The sequence below is a fragment of the Sminthopsis crassicaudata genome, chromosome 2, assembly GCF_048593235.1.
Source record: "Sminthopsis crassicaudata isolate SCR6 chromosome 2, ASM4859323v1, whole genome shotgun sequence".
Lineage (NCBI taxonomy): Eukaryota > Metazoa > Chordata > Mammalia > Dasyuromorphia > Dasyuridae > Sminthopsis > Sminthopsis crassicaudata.
The window spans coordinates 674,144,722-674,162,759 of record NC_133618.1 but is presented as its reverse complement, the minus strand read 5'-3'; the positions used below and the strand labels follow the sequence as shown (position 1 = coordinate 674,162,759).

Below are 18,038 nucleotides of genomic sequence, written 5' to 3'. Positions count from 1 at the left end.
GCTCGGAGCAGCCTAGAGAGACCGCTAATACCCTAGGGCGCAGGCGCGGCCCGGATGGCCCCGCCCACTCAATGGCGGCCCCCAGCTGCCGACACAAGACTGTCTTGGAACTATGGAGGTAGAGGAAAAAGTAGAGAAGAAGGAAGAGGAGGAGGAGGAGGAGGAGGGAGGCTTCGCACCCTCAGCCCTGGGCACCCGAGAGCAGTGAGTGAGCGCCCCTGGAGGCCCTGCGGGGATGGGGGGGTGAGCTAGAAAGACCCCAGCCCTCACCCCCCCTTTTTTTTTTCCTGTCCTTCTGTTCATTTCGGTTCCATGGTCTCGTGCGAAGCATCACTCCTCTCTTTACGGATTATTCCCCCTCTCCCATCTCTTTCTGAGGGGCCTAGGGGCGGGCGGGGGCGGGGCAGCCTCAGGCGGACCTCCAGTGGTTTTGCCCGCACTTTCCTGGGCCCGCCCCTGAGGTTCCGCTGTGTCCCCCGCGCCTGTGGGAGCCTCGGAGCCCCGAGGTCCGGCCGCTGCGGGGGGCCTTGGTGCTCCTCCTCCCCCTCCCCCTCAGGCCTGCCCTCGCCGGCTTCCTGCGGGAGTCCCTCCATCTTTGCCTGGAGGCTGGGCAGGTGCAGTGCGTCTGGTGGTCTGTGGGAACCCTCGGGAGCCCCCTGCCCGCGGCCGCTGGAGCCCCAGCCCAGAACGGACCCGCTCCGGGAGAGGGTGACACGAGGAGGCCGGGAGGCAGCCGCGGCCTTGTCCGACCTCCCTCCTCCTCCCCCTGCCTCCAGTTTACCCCGTGTCACACCGGGTCGGCGCAGGCCGCCCGCAGCCCCGGCCGCTGCCCCACAGCTGGGCAGGCTCCGGGAGAAGGGACCGCCCCTCACCCGGGGCCGCAGTGTTTGTTATCTCAGGGATATTATGGGACTCCGTTATTTTGTGACATGGAATGTGTCATGTTGTCTCTCTCTAGTTGGGACGCCGTGTACGAGAGAGAGCTGCGGGCTTTTCAGGAGTGCGGAGACTCCGGAGAAGTATGGTACGTGCACGTGTGTCCTTAAAAACACATCTCCAGTGATCTTGTCTTAAAGCGCAAAATGAACCGCGTGTCTGTCCAAGAACCTCGATGCGAGTCCGTCCTGGGCCCTTCCAGGTCCGGTTCCCAAAGCCCACTGGGGCCCCTGCGTCCTGCTCCGCGTACAGACTGCTGCTGCTTTTCCATGAAGCCTTCCCCAGTCGCTCAGTGACCAGGTTATGGGGAGACCTCTTGAGGGCAAGGTCTGATTTGATTTTGGCTTTGTATGGTCAGCATTATCCAGGAGCTGCTTGTGGATCAGTGATGATTAAATGCAAACAACCCCGGCATTTGGAGTCCTTTATAGCCTGGCCCTCACCCCACTTTTCAGGCTCTTCAGACAGGACTCAAAACTTTCCAGCCTTTTCCTGATCTTTCAGCTCCTGGGCTCTTTCCATCTTCATTTATTTGGTATTGTTGACTCCCTAGCTGGGACTGCAAATCTAAAAAGGAAAATATGCGTGTAGTAAATACCTACACTCAAGTAAAACAAACTCCTGCTTTGGCCACGTGCAGCATGAATTTATATCATCTTCTGCCCCCTAAGGTTGTCGTCTCCCGTCAGGGAGTGCAGGGCAGGCTTCATCTGCAGTCCCGTGGTTGGTCATGATGGCAACACATGTTAACAGGGTATAGTCCTGACAAATTCCAGGAGTGGGGGGGGGTAGAGAGTTACAGTGGTCATGAGAGAGGTGAGCTCTCTTGGGCCTCTGAAAAGAGGAACAACTCATTATTTCTTGACAATGATAATAATTAAATCCTTCAAGAAGAAGAGGAAGTAATAAAGGGAACTGTTACTCTGACTAGATTTCTTTCCAACAAGGAAGTGCTGATTGCCAAAATAGAATTGAGGTACATTTATTGGGGAAATGACTAAGTACTTCATGCTAAAATTTGGTAGAGAGAAAGTAAGGACATCTAGACGTCGCCCGACAGGGAATGTAGATTTTAGGAAGGTTTGGAAAACAGTCAGTTGGATCTTCTGAACTAAAATTCTATTACAGAAACCTGACTTGAAGAATAGGAACTTTTTAGAAAATTTTAAGGAGTAGACAGGCAGTTAAGAAAGGAAGAAAAATACTTTAATGAAAATGATGTGGTTGTATAGGAAAGTCTCCAGCCCCCAGATCTTTGGAAGATGATGAAGAATGGGAAACCACCCAACTGAACAAGATCCAGTCTTGCTTCAAAAGAAAAGAGTGGAATCTGCTTACTGTTGGCCCATGAATTTGATTTGGATTCTTGGCAAAAGCTGGAGGCGGGTCATGAAGGGACATTTAGCAGATGTCTTTGAAAGGAAGTGTTGGCCACAGAAAGCTAGCTGGGCTCTCCACAGGATCAGTAGACCCTGATGGAGGCTCCCATCCTGTACTGGGGTAGCTGATTAAGGCCTTAATCTGACCTTCCGTTGGCCCTGAGTCACTTCACTGTGACAACACTAGTTGGGAGTCCCTAGTTGGGAGAAATTCTTGCCAATAAAATCTGTAAGTGACCTGTATCTGTCAAGTTTTTTCTTTCTGGGTAATATTCTTCATATATTCCTGAATGGATTCCATCCCATATAAGATCTTGGCTGTCTTGGCTGTCCATGAACAACCCATAAGCCCAGAGTCTTCCCCACTTAATAGTATTTTATTTTTTTCCAATTACACATACAAGTAGTCCTCAAATTTTACTTTTATAAGATTTTGATTTCCATTTTTTCCTCCTTTCCTCCCTCCCTTTCCTCTCTCCTCCCCTCTTCCTAAGATAGCAAGCAATCTGATGTAGGTTATACATATAAAATCATATTAAATATATTTCTATATTGTCATATTTTGAAGATAGAATCAAAACAAAAGGGAAAAACCATGACAAAGAAAAAAATGTTGAAACATGAAAATAGTAGTATACTTCAATCTATGTTCAGACTCTATAGATTTTTCTCTGGATGTGGATGGCATTTCAGTAGTCTTTTGAAACTGTCTTGGATCATTGTATTGCTGAGAAGAGCTAAGCCTGTCAGAGTCGATCCTTGCACAGTGTTGTTGTTACTGTATACACTGTTCTGCTAGTTCTGCTCATGTGGGTACACTTGTCACTAAATGAGAAAACCAAATACAAGAAGGCCATTCCAAACTAACCTTATTAGGGGAATGCTAGGTATATAGTTTGTCTAAAATACAGAAAAACATTTGCTAACATAATTCCTGCTTTGTATGGATGAGTTAAGAGAGGTATAGGTCAGAAGGTTCATTTACGTCAGAAGTTCTTTTTTTATTATTATAGCTATTTACAAGAAATATGCATAGGTAATTTTTCAGCACTGACAATTGCAAAACCTTCTGTTCCAACTTTTCCCCTTCTTCCCCCTACCCCCTCTCCCAGATGGCTGGTTGACCAATACATGTTAAATATGTTAAAGTATAAGTTAAATACAATATATGTATATATGTCCAAACAGTTATTTTGCTGTACAAAAAGAATCAGACTTTGAAACAGTGTACAATTTGCCTGTGAAGGAAATCAAAAATGTAGGGAGACAAAAATAGAGGGATTGGGAATTCTGTGTAACGGTTCATAGTCATCTCCCAGAGTTCTTTCATTGGGTGTAGCTGGTTCAGTTCATTACTGCTCTATTGGAGCTGATTTGGTTCATCTCATTGTTGAAGAGGGCCACGTCCATCAGAAATGATCCTCCAATAGTATTGTTCTTGAAGTATATAATGATCTTCTGGTCCTGCTCATTTCACTCAGCATAACTCAGAAGTTCTTAACCTGGGGTCCAGGAACTTTCTTGTTAACAGTGTTTTGATAACTTTATTTCAGTGGCCAATTTAAATAGATTTAGAACAAGTAGATTGAACCCAAAGAGGAAGCATTATTAGATTCACTGTCAGTTTGTGAAGGTCCCTCATGTAGTGCCACATGGATCTATCTGTCTTTGATGTTAACATTTTTATCACTTTTTATCAGTTTTCTTGGATAAAGGCATAGTCAGGAGTTCTTCACCTTTTTAATATTGTGGACCCTCCCAGGCTGTCTTGGAAAGGCTGTGGATTCCCTCCCAGAATTATGGTTTTCAGCTCACAAAATAAAATACATAATATTAGAAGATGGTTATATCAAATAACATTTGTAAAAATATTTTTAAAAAACAAGATGAGATCCCAGGTGAAGAATCCCTGGCAAGGATGGGATGATGTTCTTAACACATTGGCATCTGACACAAAGCTGGGAAGGATATCTGATGCTTTGGACAACAGTCAATAGCCAAAAATATCATTGTAGGCTAGAATGCAGAGCCTAAGACAATCCATTGAGACCCATTGGGAATTACTGTAAAATCTTGCCTTCTGGTTCTATAGATACGTTCTCAAGTGCCATATAGAACAAATATAAGTGATAATTCATCAGAAAAATATCTGACAATGAGATTTGGATTAGGAAGCTGATAGGCCCACTGTACAGTTGAGCCCACATATGGAGGCTTAGCTTCAATTCTGAGCTTCATCTGGCCTATATATCAAAACTCAATCAAAAACATTTCTGTGGTGCCTGGAATTGTGTTAGCTGGGTTCTTGGCTTACAAGTACAAGAGTGGGACTCGGAGAGCTTATTGTATGCAACGTGGATTATCTGGGATGTGCCCAGAGGTGGGGAGCCTGTGGGATGAAAAGTCTCCAGATCATGCCTAAGAGAATTTGCCTGAAGAAGAAAAGATTTAGGGTACACATGATGGCTCTCTCAGAGTATTGGAAGAGGTAGATTTGTTGGTCTCAAAGAGCAAAGTGAAGAGAAGCAGAGAAATCAGAGCAGCAGATTCAGACTTGGTGAAAGGGAACAAGTCCTGGTGGATCTGGAGTGTAATGGGGGGGTGGGAGCTCTGGGTGGGGGGTCCTGTAAGTGAAGACTAGAGGATCACCTTTGTGGGCTTGTCTTTTCCCATGTAATATTGTCTTAATTAGCCCATTGTCTTCAATATTAACATTAACCAGAACCATCTACCTTTGTAAGTTTAGCTGGATCATAATAATATGAATTAACTCTAAGACTCTAAGGTTTATAAATTAAATTGACATTCTCACTTGACATATAATTCTAGCCCTCAGCTTTTTCTTTTATTAATAGTAAATTTTATTTTTTCAATCAACAAAAATCTGCCTTTTCTTCTTCCTATCTCCCCCATTGAGAAGAAAAATAAAACTTCCATTGTTCTTTCTCTGTTTCTGTCTCTGTGGTTCTCTGTCTCTGTGGTTCTCGGTCTCTGTCACTGTCTCTTTCTCTTTCGTTTCTATTTCTCTCTCCCTATCTCTGTCTCTTTGTCTCTCTACTTCTATCTCTATCTCTTTCTCTGTGTCTGTGTCTGTGTGTGTGTGTGTGTGTCTCTTTCTCTGTCTCTCTGTCTCTGTCTCTATCTCTGTCTCTCTCTCTCTCTCTCATATGTCAAGAAAACCAATCATCTCCTTGGTCATCCCCCCTCCCAAATGTGTGTCTATCTGCACTCTTTAGAATCAACCTCTTTATCTTAGTAGGTGGGCAGCATGCTTCATGATGAGACCTTTAAAATTGTGGTTAGGAATTATGATCAGAGTTCCTAAGTCTTTAAAAGTTGTTTGTCTTTACGGTGATGTTAGGTGTGGGTTAGGCCATATGGTCTCCAAAGTCCCTTCTAACTTTGTGCTTCTCTAATCTCTTAATTATTACTTACAATAATGATAGCTTTTTGAAGTCCTTGAGGGTTCTGAAAGAGTAATGGACTTTGTGATTTGTTTTAAAATCTCAGGTTTGACTTTGTCTTGAGTGATTTTAAATTATTGCCATCTGGTAGTTATTCATTCTTCAATGTGAATCAACTCCCAAATTGTAAAAATATCAGTGACCTAGAAAACACTAATTGTTGTAATTATAGAGTCTGCCTAGTCCCCCTTCTTATCCTTCAGAGTGAGTGCTCTCACATCACAAAGAGAGCAAAGTTTGAGTTGTAATGGTTATGCCAACAGTTTGAATGAAAAGAAGTCCTAATTGTAAATGTGTTTTTAAGCCCATTAGGTAAAATTTAGTTACCATTGTTACAGGCTCTCTTGATTTTTTTAATACTTGAATCTTTTTTTCTTTTTTTGACAGGTTTGGAGAAGAAAGTATGAATCGATTAATCAAATGGATGGAAAAATGCAAGATCCCATTGGATGCTTCGGTGCTTGACATTGGAACTGGAAATGGGATGTTTCTGGTTGAACTGGTTGGTATTTTTTTATGTCTTTGTAATAATGAAAAGTTTAAATGGTCTTTAAAAGAACTGGAATATTAACATCTGTGTCTAATGCAGTGCCATCTTGCTTTTATTAAACTTCATTGTTCACTCATCTCATCAGTGTCAGGAGCCTTTTTTTTTTTTTTTTTTTTTTTTCACATATACATATTTAAATTGGGTATAACTGAGACTCTAGCTGGCCTCAGGTCACCCAGGAGGAGTCCTTCAGGAGAAAGAACCACGTGGCAAGGTGAAGAAAATGCCTTTTTTTTTTTTAAAAGCAGAAAGCTGCTGCCCCATCTATTATAACAGCTGAGTGATCTGTGGAGAGGCTGGTTGAAGTTTAGGGCTGAGGAAAACACTCTCTTTTTGTCCCATTTCCTGGTATCTGGTCTTTGTCTCCTTAAAGGAGACAGACCATCTGACATGTCCCTAATTTGAGCAGTGCCCTCTAGGATGGTGGGTAATGCTTCTCTGAGATCTCATAATAACTGCTATAGAGGATTATGGTCTAGTGAGACCACTGGCTAACCTCGATTACCTTCTGTCAGTCTCCATGAGTAGACTTCCTGTTACCTGTATTTAGATGCCCTGGGGGGGATAAAGGACTTAGTCCCTGCCTTAGTATTGGGGGCTGAGCTTCAGTCAAATCCTACAGTATTGGAGATTGCCTCAGCCCTCCTGGTGGTGAGGATGTCTGGAAAGTTCTCTATGAGATCATACAGAGTGAGATGTACTATGTATAAAGTAAAGAAAAAGAATCTGGAACTCACAGATTTAAAAATATTTTTTAAAATTTGTTTTACACAGTGGTGAGGATATTCACTTAGGATAACCTTGAGATGCCTGAGCCCCTCCAGGGGCTCCTGTTTTGTACGCAGGTGACCCAGAAATTATGTCAGGAGCCTGAGCCTCTCGTCCTTCACCCCCTCTCCCCCCATCCTCTTAATAACTTGTAAGGAAAATGAGCCTGACCTGGGGTGGGGAGTTAGGCCATGGTTCTTATTATAACTTGAATGCTCAGTTGTTTTTTGCAAAAACAGGGTGGGCCAAGCCAGGGTTGGCTATGCAAAGTGTTCTGGATGGCTTCCTAAAGGAGGCTTCTCCTAAGCTAATGATTAAGCTGCTCTGTGAAGGGATTGGGGAGGAGTGGGGCAAGGCAGGGCCAGTGGCCCTCCATGGGGCATTTCCCCCTTTAAGGATTTCTTATCAGGACTGACTTTGCTTTCATGGCCTTTTTTCTTCTTCAGTATCAAACTTTTTTTTAATCCAAACTTTTTTTTGCGATTGTTTTTTAAATTTTGAGTTCCAAATTCTCTCCCTCCAATCTCTTTGCACTTCCCCCTCCCAGCAGAGAAGGCAAATAATATGATATCAATTATACATTTAAAGTCATGCAAAATACATTTCCATATTGGCCATATTGCTAAAAAACAAAGCAAAACAACAAAACCAACAATAAAAATAAAGTGAAAAAAATAGACTTCAATTTGCACTCAGAGTTCACCAGTTCTTCCTCCAGAGGCAGATAGCATTTTCATCATGAGCCCTTTATGTCAGGGTTTTTTGACCAGGTTCTGTGAACTTGAAAAAAAAAAAAAAAAAACTGGTTCATTGTAGTTGGTTTTCTTTGTAATACTCTGTATCTTATTCTTTTAAAAAATTATTATGAAGAGAGCTATCTGCACCCAGAGAGAGGACTGTGGGGACTGAGTGTGGATCCCAACATAATGGCTTTACCTTTTTTATTGTTGTTTGCTTGGTTTTATATATAGAAATTATGGAAATATGTATAGAAGAATTGCAGATGTTTAACACATATTGGATTACTTGCCCATCTAAGGGAGGGGGTGGGAGGAAGGGAGGGAGAAAAATGTGGAACACAAGATTTTGCAAGGGTGAATGTTGAAAATTATCTTTGCATATGTTTTGAAAATTAAAAGCTTAAATTAAAAAAATTTATCATGGAAGAAGTCTGAAAAGAAACTTGACTGCTTGAGAAGCAGGTTAAGAGCCCCTGATTTAGACCAGCTGCCCAAGAATCAGAGAGGCAGCTGGCCTGGAGAGGACTCCTCTACAGGGGTCTGCTTAGAGATGGCCCTGCTGGCTTGTCAGCCTTCAGCCCTGGGGCACCCGACTCACCTCCTGGCCACTGTCTTGTTGAGGACCAGTGACATGGGGAGGTGACGTCCTGCCTTGCTCGTGAATTAGATTAAAGTGAAGCAGAATTGCACAAAGTCGTCAGCCTCACTCTCTCCTCCAGAATCATGGAAGCCCAGTGGCAGGTCAGAGGTCATCAAGACGACTGGCGGTGTCCCTGGAGACAGCGTCCAACCTTGGCGGCTTTGATGTCTGACCAAGCGCCTGCTTCAGCCCCCTTTGTGGCCTATTCCTTGGGAAAGTCTTTCCATGATTGGGGTAAATGTGGCAAACGCCCCACTAATTCACCAATGGGTTTGAAGCCTGTCAGTTCTCCTGAACCTGGTTGAGGCCATCTGCTGAGATAGTTTACTGGGCTGTGGCTAAAGCTGCTTGGAGCCATGGGTAAGAGACCGCGTCTGTCAAAGGCACTAATAACATTGTCCTGCCCAGCTTACCGGTTTGTTATATGTGAAAGGCCTTTGAAGACCAAGGAGCATAAACATAGTTACTTATGAAGCTTCATTTGAATTTGTTCAGATCATTTCATGGAGTCAGTTTTGTGACACATTTTTGATTGTGGAAAAATGAATATCAGTATCAGAATTTGAAGCTGCTGATTTTATGAGAAAATACTTTTTCTCATTATTTTGGAGTGTTTGAGAGATGTAATTTCTTTTAAAAAAAGAAACCAAATAATGTTAAAGAGAATAAGTTGTTATGATATTCAGACGTAAATTTTTGTCTCCTATTCAATATATTTTAATACTGTAATATTTAAGATTAATGCTACTTAATGGCTGTGTTTTCTAAAAAATACCTAAAAGAATGTTTGCATTCTTAGGCTATGTATTACCAGAATAAATTGTTAATTTTTCTTTGTTTTTAGGCAAAATTGGGATACTCTGATATTACTGGAATTGATTACTCTCCTTTGGCAATACAACTTTCTGGAAGAATAATAGAAAAGGAAGGTTTATCTAACATTAAGTTACAGGTAATTTTATAATTTTTTTTTAAAGAAATCATTTATATATTCATCAGTCCCTTTTTTCATATAATGTATTTTTTTTTTTTAATGTACATGTTGCTATTTCAGATTCAGTAACAAATGATGTGACTTGAAATGAATGTGCACATTACAGCAAGAACATAGTTTGGAGAAAAATGTTCTTTTGGAAAAAGTATAAGTCAATTATATCTAATTCAGGCTGCAAAGCTGAAAAAAGACAAAATCAGAGACCTACATAATAAACTTCATGGAATCCTGAGGCCTTTGACTTGATTTTTCTGCCTCTGGCCAGGGAAGCTGAATATTTACTATTCTTTCTTGATCATTTTTTTCCTTGTTAGTGATTTTGTTTCAAGTATTCTAAGTTGCCAGATTTCTGGATACATTCCTAAAAAAAAAGGTTTATTAGTAACTTTTTGTTTTTACCCCCGGTCATTTCCTGATATATGTATTTCCTTCCCTCAAATCATTGCATGTGCCCTGGTAATCTAATGGGTCAAACCCACCAACAAAAAGCCCGTATCTGAGCAGACACAGGATTGAGTCAATTCTGTTGACTCAATTGATCAGTCAATCAATTGAGTCAATTGATTGCCTTTTTGTGTTTTTTTTTAATTGACATTTTATACATTGTTTTCCTGGTTTTACATACATTGCATTACATACATACACAGAAATCTTTTCTGTGTTTTTTCAAATTCTTCAATCATCTTTTTTTTTAATTGCACAGTAGTATTCTCTTTTATTCATATACAAAGCTTATTAATTCATTCCCCAGATGATGTGGCTCACATCTGGACCACTTTATTTGTAGCTCTTTTGCTATCAAAAAAGCAAGCACATTATTTTCAAATGTGATTGCAGTAACACATTCCCAATGATGTGACTATTTATCTATGCAGGATTACTTTATTCATTTTATATAAAGAATGGAGTTAGCTAACATTGACTTTTAAACAGTTGCATTTCAAAAATGAAGAAATTTTCTTGTTGCAAAGTGTAAAAGGTTGATGACAACCTTTAAATCTACTTTAGAACATTATTTTTATTATCTACACCAGTAGTAAGAGGCTCAGAGAGGAGGGAAATGAGGCTCAGGACAAGTGCGTGCTCCAGAAGCAATGATGAGCAGAGCTATTATTAGAGCCCATTTCATTGAGTCATAGATTAAAGTTGACATCTGGTTGGGACCTTGGATATCCTCTTATGCTAAAAGCAAATATTCTTAATATAGATTAATAAAGTACCCCCCAAAATAAATGAGAAATGTGTTTCTTAGCTTGAATTCTAAAAAACAAAATGCTGCTTAATGTATTTTCATTACTTACAGTTTACATTTGTTCATTTACTTCTTTAAACCTTGTAAGCAGTAACTATTGCTATAAATGGTTAAATGAAACCAAGGAAGTTTTTGTTTTCCCGTATCTACTGTTACTTTATGAACCAAAATTAGAACTTGGATATTTTAGCCTTAGGCTTGTGTTTTATGGTTTAATCATGTTATTTTTCTTTTTCTTTCTTTTTATTTTTTTTGCTGAGGCAATTGGGGTTAAGTGAGTTGCCCAAAGTCACACACAATCATATTGTTTTTCATTTTTTTAAAAAGTAAGCCTACTTATTTAAGCATAACCAGCTTTTTAGTAGACTAGGCTTGTGGTCTCCACATAATTTACTTTACTATCAGAACTACTGACTTTAATTTTTCTAATTAATTTACCTATTTATTAATTAATTTATTTAATTTTTTAATCTTCTCAAATTGATGGAGGTTTACAATTCATGGAAACAACATGAATTTTCTTTAGTTGTCTAGCTAGTGGTAGCTAATCCAGTCTTTTAAAAGCTGTTTAGTATTTAAAAGAAGTCTTTAGCATTTAGCATTATAAAACAAAGTGTTTTATACAAGTAAAATGTAATGAGGATTAACTGATCATTACTTCCATAGTATTCTATGTGGTTGGTTTCTCTAAGTCCAAGAAAGATTTGAGCTAATTTATTACACAAATATCTATTTTTAATTTAGGTGGAAGACTTTTTGAATCCTTCCCCCAAACTATCTGGATTTCATATTTGCATTGACAAAGGAACCTTCGATGCCATAAGCCTGAATCCTGACAGTGCATTTGAGAAGAGGAAACAGTATGTGAAATCGCTCTTCAGGGCATTGCAAGATAAAGGCTTCTTTCTCATAACATCCTGTAACTGGACCAAGGATGAGCTGCTCAATGAGTTCAGTGAAGGTAAATGGTCCATATGCAATTTTAAATGTAGTCTTGCTAAGGTTAATATCATGGAAGTGTTTTCTTCTTTGCTGGTAGCTTGTAAATTTCCCGTTGATGTGCAGTGTGGTTCCAGGCTAACAATGTTAGTCTGTGACCCGATTCATTAAACAGACAAGTGCCTTAGTCACAGGACATCATTTTAACCTGTAGCACAAAGACATATGCAGGGGATGGCCCTGGCCTTCTTTGTAAATTTTAAGGTCAAATAATCATCCATCATTTATTAGGTGTCTCCTATGTGCCAAGCATTGTGCTAAGTGATGGTACAAATAAAGGTGGTGTAAGAGACAGGAGGATAAGTTGGATATAATCTCAAGGAAAAGCACCAGAATTAAGGAAGATCAAGAAAGGTTTCTTATAGAAGCTGAGATTTTGTCTCAGACTTGAAGGAAGGCAGGAAGTGGGGATGAGAGAGGAAAGAATTGTAGGCCTGGAGGAGGTCCAGTATAAATGTTTGGAGTTCGGGGAGGAAGTGTCTTGTGGGAAAAGCAGAGAAGAAATCAACGTCACTGGATCTCAGAATATGTGAAGAAGAGTAAGGAGTAAAAAGACTGGAAGATGGGGATGGCCGTATCAGGAAGGGCTCTGAAAGTCAATGAGATCGAGAGTCGAGGTGTTAGGGAGCCATTGAAGTTGACTGAATGGGGTGCTCAGACTTGGATTTCAGGAAGATCTTTTATCAAAGTAGGATGGATTGGAGTGGGGAGAGTCTAGAGGCAGGCAGACCCCCAGCAGGCCTGCAGTCATACGTGGTGTGAGGTGAAGAGGGTCTGTTGGGGGCAGTGCTGAAGGAGAGAACATAGAGCTGGAAAGTCTCGGCAGCCCGTTAGGGCTTAGGGCGAAAGAGGGAGGAGTGGAGGCAGACCGCAGGGCTGTCAGGAGGAGCTCTGGTGTCTGGGACAGGGGGATGGCCCCTTAGTCAGAGGGGAGTTTGGAAATTCTCTCAGGAAGCTTGAAGATCTTGAAGCCTCCAGCCTCCCTGTGCTGGGCTCTGTTATCTGCCTTGGTCAGAGAAAATGAATATGGGAAGGTTTTGTCTACAAATCTCTCTGACCCCGTAGGTGTCATGGAGTTGTGAGCCTGAGGAGATTTTGCCAGCTGCCAGTTAGGAGTCTGGGGTCTTACTTAGTTCTCAGTATTTATAGAGCAATAGGATTCATTTAACACTGCCCAGATTATCGATTTAGAAGGAAATGGGAGATTTTTCTGATGTCACTTTTCTATGTCCATTTCTCATCACAGAAAAACAGTAGTCAGCCCTTAGCCCAGCCTGGCATGCAGTAGGCACTTAATAAGGGCCTGCATTCAGGAAGATCTTACTGTATGATCCTGAGTGGATCAGTTAAACCTCTATGCCTCAGTGTCCTTATCTGTAAGTGGGAACAAGAATAGCATCAGTGTCACAGGGTTATTAGTTGTCAGCTGCTGGGGATGTTAGCTGTTACTATGGTCATCTCTGTTATCATTAGTTGACCCACTGATTGGTGTCTCTTACCTGTTTTTGTTTTTGTTTGTTTTCCCCATTTTCCTTTCCTCTTCTCACCCCACTAGCACTTGGCTCAGGCCTCCGTTCCCCCTGGTCCCGCCTCCTGGAACAGTCTGTTTGATCTCCTTGTCTTGAGTGAACCCCTTCCCAGGGTCACCCTCAGCCTCCTTTCAAGGCCCCCATGCTTGGCGTGCTCTCTGGGCGCCCCATCTCTAGGAATCCATTTTCTTGCTTCCAGGGTTCGAGGGCCTCTCTGAAACGCCTGGTTTGCATTTGTCTGCTCAGCAGCACTGCGCCCGGCACCTTGTTGGCACCTTCCTGGAATGCCGGGTCCTTCGGCCTTTGACCCTCCTAGCAGGATGGGCTCCTGTCGTTGGAGTAGCTCAGGGGAAGGGAGCTTTGCAGTGCTGGAATGGCAGACTCTCATCTGTCATCATCTTCATCCTGAAGCCTCTTAGCTTTTCAGGGCAGAAGGTCTGCAGCCATTTTGCCTGAAGTGATTCTTCCTAACAGTCCCTTGTACCTAGTTAGCAGTGGGTGTGCATGCACACATGGGGTATGTTCATGCATGTGCTTACCCAAGGAGATGATCAACGTCCTTAAGGCTTGCAGAGTTGTTTGTCTTTGCAGTGTTGTTGTAATTGTGACATTTTCCCCTGGTTCTGCTCCCTCTGCTTTGTATTGGGTTTTCTCGGACTTCTCCAAAATCATCCTTTTTGTTATTTTTATTTTATTTTTTGTCAGTCAGATTTTTTTTAAATTATAGCTTTTTATTTACAAAACATATGCATGGGTAATTTTTCAACATTGACCCTTGCAAAACCTTTTGTTCCAAAATTTCCCCTCCTTCCTGCTACCCCTTCCCCCAGATGGCAGGTAGTCCAATACGTTAAATATGTTAAAATACCTGTTAAATCCAACATATGTATACAAATTTATACAGTTATCTTGCTGCACAAGAAAAATCAGATCAGGAAGGAAGAAAAAAAAATGAGAAAGAAAACAAAATGCAAGCAAATAACAATAGAGAGACTGAGAATGCTATTCTGTGGTCCCTACTCAAGTTCCCACAGTTCTCTCTGGGTGTAGATGGCTCTCTTCATCACTGAACAGTTGAAACTGGTTTAGTTCATCTCATTGTTGAAGAGAGCCATGTCCATCAGAATTGATCGTCATACAGTATTGTTGTTGAAGTATATAAGATTTCCTGGTCCTGCTCATTTCACTCAGCATCAGTTCATATGAGTCTCTCCAGGCCTCTCTGTATTCATCCCGCCGGTCATTTCTTACAGAACAATAATATTCTATAATATTCATATACCGCAATTTATTTAGCCATTCTCCAATTGATGGGCATCCACTCAGTCTCCAGTTTCTGGCCATTACAAAGAGGGCTGCCACAAACATTCTTGCACATACAGGTCCCTTTCCCTTTTTTAAGATCTCTTTGGGATATAAGCCCAGTAGTAACACTGCTGGGTCAAAGGGTACAGTTTTATAACTTTTTGAGCATAGTTCCAAACTGCTCTCCAGAATGCTTAGATCTGTTCACAGTTCCACTAACAATGTATCAGTGTCCCAGTTTTCCCACATCCCCTCCAACATTCATCATTATCTTTTCCTGTCATCTTAGCCAATTTGACAGGTGTGTTGTGGTATCTCAGTTGTTCTCATTTGCATTTCTCTGGTCAATAGTGATTTGGAGCACTTTTTCATGTGACTACAAATAGTTTCAATTTCTTCATCTGAGAATTGTCTGTTCATATCCTTTGACCATTTATCAATTGGAGAATGGCTTGATTTCTTATAAATTAGAGTCAATTCTCTCTGTATTTTAGAAATTAGACCTTTATCAGAACCTTTGAATGTAAAAATGTTTTCCTAGTTTATTGCTTCCCTTCTAATCTTGTCTGCATTAGTTTTGTTTGTACAAAAACTTTTTAACTTAATATAATCAAAATTTTCTATTTTCTGATCAGTAATGATTTCCAGTTCTTCTTTGGTCACAAATTCCTTCCTCCTCCACAGATCTGAGAAGCAAACTATCCTATGTTCTATAATATCATTCTTTATGTCTAGATCATGAATTCATTTTGACTTTATCTTGGTACATGATCTTAGGTGTGGATCATTGCCTAGTTTCTGCCATACTAGTTTCCAATTTTCCCAGCATTTTTTGTGAAATAATGAGTTCTTATCCCAAAAGCCAGGATCTTTGGGTTAATCAAACACTAGACTACTACAGTCATTAACTATTTTGTTTTGTGAACCTAACCTACTTCTCTCTTATCCAATACCAAATGGTTTTGATGACCGTTGCTTTATAATATAGTTTTAGATCAAGTACAGCTAGGCCACCTTCATTTGATTTTTTTTTTTCATTAGTTCCCAAGAACAAATTCTTGACCTTTTGTTCTTCCAGATGAATTTTGTTGTTATTTTTTCTAAGTCAGTAAAATAGTTTTTTGGGGAGTCTGGTATAGCAATAAATAAATAGATTAGTTTAGGGAATATTTTTATTATATTTGCTTGATCTATCCAAGAGCACTTGATATTTTTCCAGTTGGTTAGATCTGACTTTATTTTTGTGGCAAATGTTTTCTAGTTTTGCTCGTATAGTTCCTGACCTTCCCTTAGCAGATAGACTCCCAAGTATTTTATCCTTTTGAGAGTTATTTTAAATGCAATTTCACTTTGTATCTCTTGCTGTTGGATTTTGTTAATGATATATAAAAGTGCTGATGATTTATGTGGATTTATTTTGTATCCTGCAACTTTGCTAAAGTTGTGAATTGTTTCTACTAGTTTTTTAGTTGATTCTCGAGGGCTTTTTGTTATTTCTTCAGGTCCAGTCATACATATAGAGCTCACTCCTCTATATCTCCTTAAGGATGCAGCTCCCATGTACCTTCTTTTACTGATTAATGAGTTTGCTGCTTGGCTTGGAAAAGTCGGAGGGAAAAAAATCCCTGAATGTGGCAGGAAGCAAGCCATGCTCCAGCCTTTCCTTACCCTTTTGGATCCATACTTTCCGATTTAAATTTCTCTGACCACCTCACAGTTTTGGAGAACTGAGCATGGTGGCCCCTGGAGATTGTATGGCAAAGGCTCACCAGCAGCCTGCCGGGCAGAATCATCTTGTCTTGTAAAGAATAGATCATCGAAGTGCTGACGTGATACCCCTTTGCCAAGACAAGAGCCATTCCTAACAGAAGCATTTTCATTCTGTCCTGCAGGATTTGAAATTCTGGAAGAGCTGCCAACACCCACGTTTACCTTTGGAGGGAGATCTGGAAACAGCGTAACAGCATTGGTTTTCCAAAAAAAGTGAGCTCTTTCTCTGGACAAATCCGGTATTCCTTTTGAAAAAGTCTGAATGTTGGATTCATTCTGACCGAGGTAGACGTGTGGGCAAATCATTCCTAAGGATGTGGCAAGAGAGGCTGTACGTACCAAATATTTACAGTGGGGCAGTAAGACACCGGGACCTGCAAAGGGCTGGTTTGGAGAGACTGGCAGAGAATTATTTTAAATCTATTTTATATTTGAAATGTACATATTTTCTTTGCTTAAAAAATCTCTGTAATCGTGGAATAATTTAAAATATGAAAGCAAAAGAGTAATTCTGTAGTTTTAATTCTGTGTCTCGGTGTGATTTGTTGTACACTATTTACTGTGGTTTGGCCAAAACTTCATTTTAGATTCAATTTTTTTTTTTAAGATTTTTGTTTTTTTATTAGACTGTTTTGGAGTTATAGATAGTAAAGATTGCCATTTAATTTTAATTTAGGTTTGTTTTATACAGTAAACTACCTTTTGGTCATGTCTAGTGTATAATGATAGTTCCCATTTAAACAGCTCTCAAGATTTACAAAGTGCTCAGTACAAACAGAAGCATTTTGCCTTCCCAGTGAGTCTCAGAGAGGTTTACAAAGTGCTCAGTACAGATTGCAGTCCCCCCTCCCGCTCCCTAATGATGTGTCCTTTGAGGTTCTCTGGGCTGGGCTTACCTGGTGGTGGCCTGGCCTTTCTGCTTAGGGCAGACTCCACCAGAGACCTGTTCTGGCAGGGCCTACAAAGCCCAGGTGGGACTTCCAGGACTGGGTGGTGTGGCTGAGCACTGGCCATGGCAGCCAGATCACCCTTAGCCCTTTCCAGCTTGCTTCACCTGCTGTTGGGGACTTAGGAGATTACAGCATAAAATGAACAGGATGAGAATTCATTTGGCAAACATTAGACCACAAGGAGCTGATAGTGAGTCAGCCTCAAATTGCATCCTTTCTGCTGCTTGAGGAAATTTCCCTTTTTTTTTTTTTTTTTTTTTTTTTTTTTTGAGCTGAACATTGAAGGTTACACTGAGAGTACATCATTTGCCTTGCACATGGGCAATATGAAGATTGAGAACTCTTCCTTTGGTTCAGCTTGTCAGTGAGGGAAGGGGAAGGGGAGATAATCTGACCAAGACATTTCTTATCCCTTGGAGCCTTTCCTAGCTTGGAAAAGCAGTTAGTATTGCAGAAAAAAACAAACAAACAAACAAACAAAAAAAAAAAACTTAAAAAGAAATTAGGTTGAAATGTGTTTAACTTTATTAGGCATTTTTGAAAATTTGATGAATGTACTTAAAAATCCAGCAAGCATTTATGATGTCCCTATTCTGTGAACTGGAACCACCAAGATAAAAAAATGGTCCTTGATCTGAAAGAGTTTTCACTTTACTGGGGGCTGGGGGGAAACATTGCTGGATCAAAGGGTCTGCACAGTTTTATGGCCCTTTGGGCACAGTTCCAAATCGCTCTCCAGAATGGTTGGATCCGTCCACAATT

At 40.7% G+C, this 18,038-nt stretch overlaps 1 protein-coding gene across 1 annotated transcript; it reads left to right on the top strand.

The window, feature by feature from the left end:
* The first annotated feature begins 56 nt into the window (after positions 1-56).
* Positions 57-16,849, top strand: EEF1AKMT2 (EEF1A lysine methyltransferase 2). The gene is given in 7 exon segments (XM_074297124.1): positions 57-99; positions 102-204; positions 959-1,024; positions 6,167-6,281; positions 9,322-9,429; positions 11,468-11,684; positions 16,449-16,849. Coding segments are annotated over 7 exon segments (732 nt in total). The 5' UTR covers positions 57-71; the 3' UTR covers positions 16,544-16,849.
* Positions 16,850-18,038: the final 1,189 nt, after the last annotated feature.